General features: G+C 33.6%; 1 protein-coding gene and 1 long non-coding RNA gene across 3 annotated transcripts; one reads left to right on the forward strand and one right to left on the reverse strand.

The window, feature by feature from the left end:
• Positions 1-403: 403 nt before the first annotated feature.
• LOC140663256 (glucocorticoid-induced transcript 1 protein) lies at positions 404-6,844 on the reverse strand. 2 transcript variants are annotated; one of them, XM_072887287.1, is made up of 9 exons: positions 6,396-6,844; positions 5,093-5,250; positions 4,879-4,979; positions 4,638-4,780; positions 4,397-4,563; positions 3,851-3,980; positions 3,246-3,326; positions 1,244-1,379; positions 404-1,155 (listed from the first exon to the last, which is right to left on the reverse strand). In XM_072887287.1, exons 1-9 carry the CDS (start codon positions 6,631-6,633, stop codon positions 969-971), a joined length of 1,341 nt encoding a protein of 446 aa, XP_072743388.1. In that variant the 5' UTR covers positions 6,634-6,844; the 3' UTR covers positions 404-968. The 2 variants fall into 2 exon arrangements, with proteins under 2 accessions (XP_072743388.1, XP_072743389.1); XM_072887288.1 differs by lacking the exon at positions 3,246-3,326 and having other exon boundaries at positions 6,396-6,807.
• Positions 6,845-7,286: 442 nt separating this feature from the next.
• LOC140663257 (uncharacterized) lies at positions 7,287-7,949 on the forward strand. The gene is made up of 2 exons (XR_012046243.1): positions 7,287-7,465; positions 7,782-7,949. It is a non-coding gene; the product is annotated as an uncharacterized lncRNA (long non-coding RNA).
• Positions 7,950-8,557: the final 608 nt, after the last annotated feature.

Consider the following 8,557-nt stretch of genomic DNA (forward strand, 5'->3'; position numbering starts at 1 on the left):
ATGGTTTTAAATAAATTTTCATAATAAACAATCGTGTACATATCTATCTCATTTCAAATATAACGTTCTTATGTAAAGCCCCATTTCTGTAAAACAAAAATACCTAGGGATACACCATTTTCTAACTCCTCATATGATAATAGTTTGAGAATATTTTTAGCATATAAGTAATAATACAAAACGATACAAAATTCTAACAAGGGTGATTCACATCTCTGTCATCTATGTAATTGAGTACTTTAAACAATGAAGATTCTAATAAAAACATCATAGAGACGAGCAACAATGTATATATACGTATGCATATATATATATACGTATACGTGCATACATATATATCGTGCACACGTGCCTTTTTCCTCAGTATCCATATAATTTTGTTTATTCCAACAATCAAATTTAATACTTCTTTTGTCATCTTGAATATTTATTCGTGTATACAAAATTAAAGTCGTTTAGCACATTTTAGCACTAAATTTAGAATACGCAATTTCATTAGTCTTTTTTCCCTGTAGAACACAATGTTCATTCCTAAACGTTGTCGTTTCTTAATCTTTTTGTGTTTTTTTTTCTTTTAGTTATCACAAATTATTGTTCCTCGTATTTATATATTATTGTTTCGAACATTATAAACGGAGCTCGGATGCCGTCCAAATATTTCTTTTCCCTCTTTTTTTTTTTTTTTTTTTATTTTTTTTTTTTTTTTTTTTTGTATTGATGCAATTCTGCAACTGCTTTAATTACACAATCCATAATGCCCGCACGATATTCGCGCGGCACGCACTGGGAACGGGCTGTTCTTTTTCTTTTTTTTGTTCGGTAACTTTTCTTTGTCGATATATATGCCTTTATGTCGAAGTAAATCACTTTCTACCCACAAGGTCGTTAAAAAAAAATATATATATATGTATGTATATATATATACTAATCGAGCTTACAAGTGTAACACCGTAAGATAAAGAGTGGGACTATGGATTAGGTGGAGGTGTGGTCGGTGTTGTATGCGCGGAAGGTGATGCACTCGAGGCGACCATCGTCGGGCTGGCCGGCTGTTGTAATGGCAGGAACGCTGACCCCAAGCTGGGTTTCAACTGGAATGCTGGAACGCACGGCTTTGGGCAATAATCTAGTTTGCTCAAATCTATCATGGGCCGCCTGTATATGAAAAATTAAAAAAATTACTGTTACTGTTTACAAACTTTCTCAAAGATGATCGAGCAAGCGATGAGAAAGTGATCTCTACCTTGCATCTTCCACAAATTTGAGGTTGACTTTCTCACAGCCATCGGGCGGTTCCCTCGCCAGGAACCTGTTAATGTGAGGAGAGGTACCGAGACGTCCTTCTCTGTCTTGTTCAGGTGTTGAACCACGGCTTCCACCTATAAATTAAAGATGAAATTTAAAGTCGCATTGTCGTGTAAGAAATGGAACGTCATGACACATCGTTCTTTATGTTGATGATCAACATATATAATGGATTTCACATGCCATTCAATTTTTTAATAATAGATGCTTGCGTGTAAACAGTATGTAAACAGTGAGCTTATGTAAAATGAAGTATTATTGTACATTTGTTTTGCAATAAAAAATAAATAAATGTATAAACACATAAATTATTTTCATTCTATATTTAATAGCATTAAAAATATAGAGGAAAAACATATATGTGCGTGTGTGTGTATGTGTATGTATTATATGATATTAATATTCTTGCTCTCTTGTGCTGCTGAAAAAAATAAAATAAAATAAATACCAATATATTGTCTGACATATACAGAATGTTTACGAAATACTTGGACAATCTTCTAGGGCGTATTCCTCTCGTCAAAATAAAGAAAAAAGATTATATAAATTCATAGCCAAATATGAATGGTTACAAAGTTATAGTAAAACAAAGTTTATGTCAACATTATTATGTAGCGTCATTGAATATAAGACTTATTTAAACGAAACCAGTATCTTTGAGAACATTTAAAGCATGTATGTATTCGCAATCTATTGATAACGAAAATGGATTGCCAACGCGTTATTAATGCTTGTGAGACTATACATTCAATGAAATGATAGCTATTTTCAGCATTTATCATAATTTAAATATTCATTTATGATTATTTATAATAACGTTTACATATATTTTGTTTTACTATACTTTACAACAATTCAAATTTTACTATAGTTTTATATACTTTTTTCTTTATTTTAACAAGAAGAATATGCCCTAGAAGTTTGTTCAAGTATTTCGTAAACACTCTATATATAATTAATCATGATGTTATCATGCATTTATAACTTGGTTAGAATCTTTATATAGTATATAATATGCATATGTTTGTACTTATTGTTAGCACATAATATGCATATGTTTTAATATATTGATACAATATTTATAGTGACAAAAGAGAGAAATATAAAGAATAAACAAATAAACATTCGTATCATCATAGCAAAACATGCAACTAATTCCACTATATGTACAAGATTTTGTTGAATATCTGATTTATATATTATTTTAATTATTGTAGACTGCATATAATTTAATAATACATGTTATTGATAAGAAAGAAAATTGTTAAATTGAATAAAGATTCAATCATGATGGAAATAATATGACTATAAAAATCATAATTATAAGTTTAAACAAGATTTAATAATATTATTCTTTTATTAAATTTTACATATATTTTGATGACGATCTTCTAAAGATCAATAATATCATGCATAAGGTAGATATCCTAATAAATATCTTGACAGAAATATAAATTTTTTTTATGTGTGTATGTTTGTATAAGATAAACCACACTAAAAAAGTTACCTTCTTTAATAAATTTTAAAATGTGTTTTATAGAAAAATATTTCAAATAAAAGTTATTTGATCTCAAAGGAGATATTCTGTGATAAACACAGTTTTGTTTCAAATGAAAGTGAGACTTTAAAGCATACTTTTGTTTTTTTAAACAAAATCATGTTTTTTCTTATTTGAAAGTGTTTCCATCTGTAACAAAACTGAATATATCAGTAGATACATGAATATCCTACTAAAAATCAAGTAAATTCTATCTGAAATATTTTTCTATAAAATTCATATTTTAAGATTTATTGAGAGTGATAGTTTTTAATGACTCACTATATATCATTCATCTATCTTTAGATATGTAGTATCAACAATGGTAAATTGAGAGATTAAAAACAAACAAATGAGATCTGTGAAAAGGAAAAATCAAATCTTTCCGCAAATATGCTCCAACCTTGTAAGAGATCGCTAGGCGGACGGGACGCATCCAAAACACCAGGAATCAGCGGAGACTCAGAATTCCTAGATGGAGGGCCTGTCTCAACAGGCACACACCTTTAGTTAGTGTGTTATTTTATATACTAAATATATTCACGTTAACCAGAAACAATTAATAAAAAAAATATACAAGTGTGTCTATATATATATGTGTATATACAGACTGTTTATAACTAATTGTTATATGAGTGATATAAATAGCAAGAGGATAATTATAAATTAAAAACATAGAATAAAATTTCTTTTATAGAATAATAATTTTTTTAAACAAATATAAAAAGAAGTTTTTATTCTTCAATTTATTATTTTTTCTCAAATAAAATTATGACTTCTGATTATACCACTAATAACACTTAAATTCACTTTGTACATGCTAAATAAATTTAAAACAATTTAATTCTTTTTAATATCTCGATTGTTACCAAGTTATCTTTGGAATAGTTTATTATACTATCAATTGCAAATCTTTTGCAAATTTGTAATCATTGTCTTAATTTTAACACCATCAATTATATACCCACAAATTAGTTGAGCATATAAAGACGTCGACACACGACTTACCTGAAGAATAAGAACTGGAAGGAAGGTCAGTAGCCGGCGTTTGTGTATTGACACTCCGAGTAGCCCGCAGTAGATCTGCTAAAGGAGCGCGATGTCCTTCAGGTGTGATTTGCTCGCGATATCGTGCATACTAGAAAAAAAATAGATAAATTTCAGTATTCATCAATGAATTCTCATATAAATATTATTATATTGTATAAACTTATGACTGTGTACAGAGAAAACACACATATAAGCAAAAATAGCATTTTGAAGCTTTTCTTATAAAATATTTGGCATTAATAATGTATATCCTCAATTAATATTTAGATACACATGCAGGTTTTCATTTGAGATAAAAGTATCTAAATAAAACAAATGTACGTATTTATTCTGAAAGAAAATATCTTTCAAGATGAAAAATATAAGTTATAAATACATTTTTCTCAAAACAGTATATCTCTGCTTTTTTCCAAATAACTTATATGCACAAGTTACAAATTAATTTGTATTTTATTTAATATTATCGAATTCTATAAATTAATAACTCTCAACATTTTGTACTACCTTGTCCTCTATTGGATGATCTGTGTCGCTATTATTGGCTGTACTTTTAAGCACGAGTCCCTCGATTTCTTGATTGAGCCCTTCGATAGATGAACGCATTGGAGGCCTCATTGGTTTCACTGGGATATTCATGGGGCTTGCTTTTGTACTCAAGCTAAATTGATTGTCTATAATGATAAGGAACGATATTTAATTAACAGCTTTAATAAAACAGATTAAAAACCTTTTGGTAGTTACTTACGTATGGATGTCTGTGAAGCAATACTGGGTAAAATTACTGAATGATCTCCGGGAAGCGCGGGTGGTGGACCACCCGGCATTATTAGTCCGAATGCAGCTGTCCGCTCTCTACTGCTAGTACCTTCTTTATTTGTACGTTGTAATCTGTGATAAGAATATATGTGTAAATATACACAAATTGCTATATAAACTTTTCAATAAACACAAACTGTATAAAACACAAGACAATGCAAAACATATACCGATGCCTGAAATAATTCTTCTCCAATTTTTCATCGGTGACCGTTTGTTCTGTAGGATGACGAGTATGCATTTTTCTGGGTTCATTGGAACATTCATCCGTCTATGCAATAAAAATAAAAGATATTAATCTAACAAACTTTACACAATATCAATGTGTCATTTTACATTTTTATATATATGTTTCTGTAAAGACAGAGGGGAATAAAATATCACCTGAGTAGATTTGTCCACCAGAAGACTGGAATGCATATAATAGGAGTCACGTGGCCATTGTCCTTTTAGATAGATGGTATCCAGTGATGCTGTTCGTCGAATACTCTGACTGCCACTTAAGCTATCGCTACAGCGGCCGCTCAGTGTTTTTGATTTGGCTGTAAAATAATATTCAATTAAAGAAGGCAGTAAGCTAAAAGATATTCTATTATTGAAAAAAAAAAATATATATATATATAGCAGACCGAACTAAAAAAACAATTTTCGGTTGCTGGATGATTGAAATTTAACACAATCAAAACAATGAAATAGTAAACATAAATAATAAGTCTACAGTAAAACTGAACTAAAAATGTCTCTTCAGTTACTGTAGTCGTAATATATGAACAAAAGTGCAGAAGTAAAAATGGATTAAACTTGTGAACTTTTCAAAATATTGTATAAAGTGTGCATAAATATATGTGAGTTAGTTAGCAAAGCAAATATATTATATAATGTACATTTAAAAACAAAATTACAAAGGTATATATTGTAGTAATGTATTTACAAATTAATGAAGTTGAAAAATATTTATTAAATGAGCATAATAAATTTAAAGCAAACAATCATAATTTATGCTCAAAATGAGCAGTTTTTCTTTGTTCTAGACATTTAATTTAAAAAAAATATAGAAACTTTTTATAAATTCTTCTCCAATGTTAAGACAACCAAACAAGATGAACATAATTTGCAAAAATTTTTCTTTTTCTCCTTTTTTTATTCTTTCTTATTCTACAATTCAACTAAAAGGAGAAGAAGTCTCATGTCAAATTATATATATATATATATATATATATACTATAAAGCACTGCGAGAAGTAAGTATCTCCAAGTTAAGCAGACTGTCTATCTTACATCTGCGCAGCAGACACAATAAGGCATTCTATCCAGCCTACATACCTTGACCAAGCGATATGTAAGATACCTCACTTCTTGATGAAGAAAACGACTTTGTTAAGAAAGTATTAAAACCTTGCACAAAACACACTCCACGAGTTTACCTACCCCTTGACAGAATAGAATCCCAAGAGATAGCATTTTGGGGATTCTATGCTCCTAGGACAAACTACAGTAGCGGCCTGACTTTTGCGTCGCAGAATCATCACTAGAATTGATATCTCTCCCCGATGACGATTCCCAGGATACGCGCGCGTGCACACGTTCCTCGATGAAAACTCAAACGAGCGGCACAAAGAACGAGCCTGCGAGGAAGGGGGAGGGGGAGGGGGACAGAGAAGAAGGCGGAGAGGGGGGAGCTGACATACCTTTGTAGGACAGGGACCCGGGACTCCGCTGTCCCGAGGAAGACGACGTCTCCGGCGAGATGCGCGCTCGCCAGACGGCCGCGTTCGTCGGCGAGACGGTGGGACTGTTGCTGTTGCTCTTGCGAAGACTGCTGCTCTGCCGGCCCTGCCTCATGAGCGAGCTGACGGGCAGGGTGGCACGCATCGGGCCCTGCTTGGAGCATGGCGAGGACTTTCGCATACGCTGCGAGCTCGACATCCTTCCTGCCTGCGTGCGGAGCGGGCACACCGGATTCGCACCTCCGCGCGCGCGCGCGCGCGGGGAAAACGTAGCGGAGCGGACGCGAGCGCACCTGACGCGAAGGCTTCCTCCTGCCTCGAGCGGCGGCCGCCGCTCTTTTCTCTCAGGGCGCGAGAGAGAGAGAGAGGCCCCGCTCGACGAGAATCGCGCGCGCAATATCTACTACGGCTACAACGGGCCGCTTTTTACGGATGCTACCTACGGTACCCGACACGTACCCGTGCTAAGCACCGTAGAGATTCTTGCTGATTCGACGGGACGCGACGTGACGCGACCGGAGGGATTCTCGAGCGACGACGAGGACGACGACGACGACGGCAACGGCAGCGGTAGCGGTAGCGGCGGCGCGACGACACAATGCCCTACGCGTCTTGTCATTTGCAATGTTCTGCTGCTGGCTCGGCACGCACGTCACGTGACCGCCCGTACTCACCGTCCATTGGTGGCGCGCGACGCCCGCGGAGCGTCGTACTACGCGAGGACGTGCGGCACACGGGCTCACGGGCACACCGCGTTCCATTCACTACCACCGTGACATCGTATAGGTACCGTGGCCGGTGTGCTAGCTAGCGTCCTATCGTCATCTTGCTCCCTCACGCCGACCTCTCGCTCTCTCCCTTTCCCTCCTACGTCTCAGGGACGCGGGCTGAAACTCCTACGCGGGCGTCCCGCGATCCCACGACTTCGGAACAGAACAGTCGTCTCGAAACGACGCAGCGCGATGGTACGATAATCTCGGCAGTATTCGAGATATTGTCATTCAATACGATGTGATATTTCACCGAACAAGGTAACATTTTTTTTTTTTTTTTTTTTTTTTTATTCTACATACAATTTACGTTTATGAATATGAATATTGAATAAATATATATATATATATACTAGTGTAATATAATCTAATACAATAGTATATAATTATAAATTATATACTAATAACTAATAATATAATAATAAAGATCTCTCTTTCTACATAATTTAAAAAATGATTAAATAAAAAAACTCGAGATTTAGCACTTGAGGGAATAAGATATTTTCAAATGTTCAGTTAAAACATCTCAATGAATCAAGCTTATACATTTATTTACAATATATATTTTATGTTACAGCATTTTAGAATCATGATACATAAGTGTTACAGTTACAGATGACGTATGACTAGATTAAACAATATCAAAGAAAAAATACAAACAAGAAATATATATCAGTCTGAATTTATGTAGTATTTATGGCTGCTGAAAAGTCCGTACATATATATATATACATATATATATATACATATATATATATACATATATATAAAAAGAAAAAAAAAACACAATTATTAAAATCAATTATCAACATATGTGTATGTTTATGGTATGCCATATATGGTGACTTGATACTTAGGCGACAATAGGACGTTGATGAATCAAAAGCTTATCTTCTAAGATCAGACTTTAAAATAACACACACTTTCACATTACAATTTAATATGTAAATTTGAAGAGCGTTATGTTTTTCAATGAGATTACAAATGTATGTTAACTAAAAATTTCCGAATACAGGTCTGTATAAAATTGCATAACACATTATTGCGATAAAACATCGCGATTTGATTGATTATAGACCCGTTGCAACTCATACATTTTCATTTTGACATTTTATAGGAACGATCCCCTGTCTTTTGTTATTCTTGCGTATTGATAATTATTTTTATTTATACATTTTTATTTAGCTCGCGCGCATTAGTATTCATCGTTCATATGTTAATAATTATGCGAAAAATATTTTATAATCATATCCAAATGTCGTGTTTCCAAAACCAAGTGTGATTTGTATGGAAAAGACCATATGAATCGTCGATAAGATAAACCGTGATATCTTCTCAATAAAGGCACTGTTT

The sequence above is a fragment of the Anoplolepis gracilipes genome, chromosome 2 (genome assembly GCF_047496725.1).
Source record: "Anoplolepis gracilipes chromosome 2, ASM4749672v1, whole genome shotgun sequence".
Classification (NCBI taxonomy): Eukaryota; Metazoa; Arthropoda; class Insecta; order Hymenoptera; family Formicidae; genus Anoplolepis; species Anoplolepis gracilipes.

Coding starts and splice junctions, on each gene's coding strand:
- LOC140663256 (XM_072887287.1), bottom strand. CDS start 6,633: ATGTCGAGCTCGCAGCGTATGCGAAAGTCCTCGCCATGCTCCAAGCAG. Junction 4,980..5,092: donor TGGTGGACAAATCTACTCAG/GTGATATTTTAT, acceptor TTTATTGCATAG/ACGGATGAATGTTCCAATGA. Junction 1,156..1,243: donor AAATTTGTGGAAGATGCAAG/GTAGAGATCACT, acceptor TTTCATATACAG/GCGGCCCATGATAGATTTGA.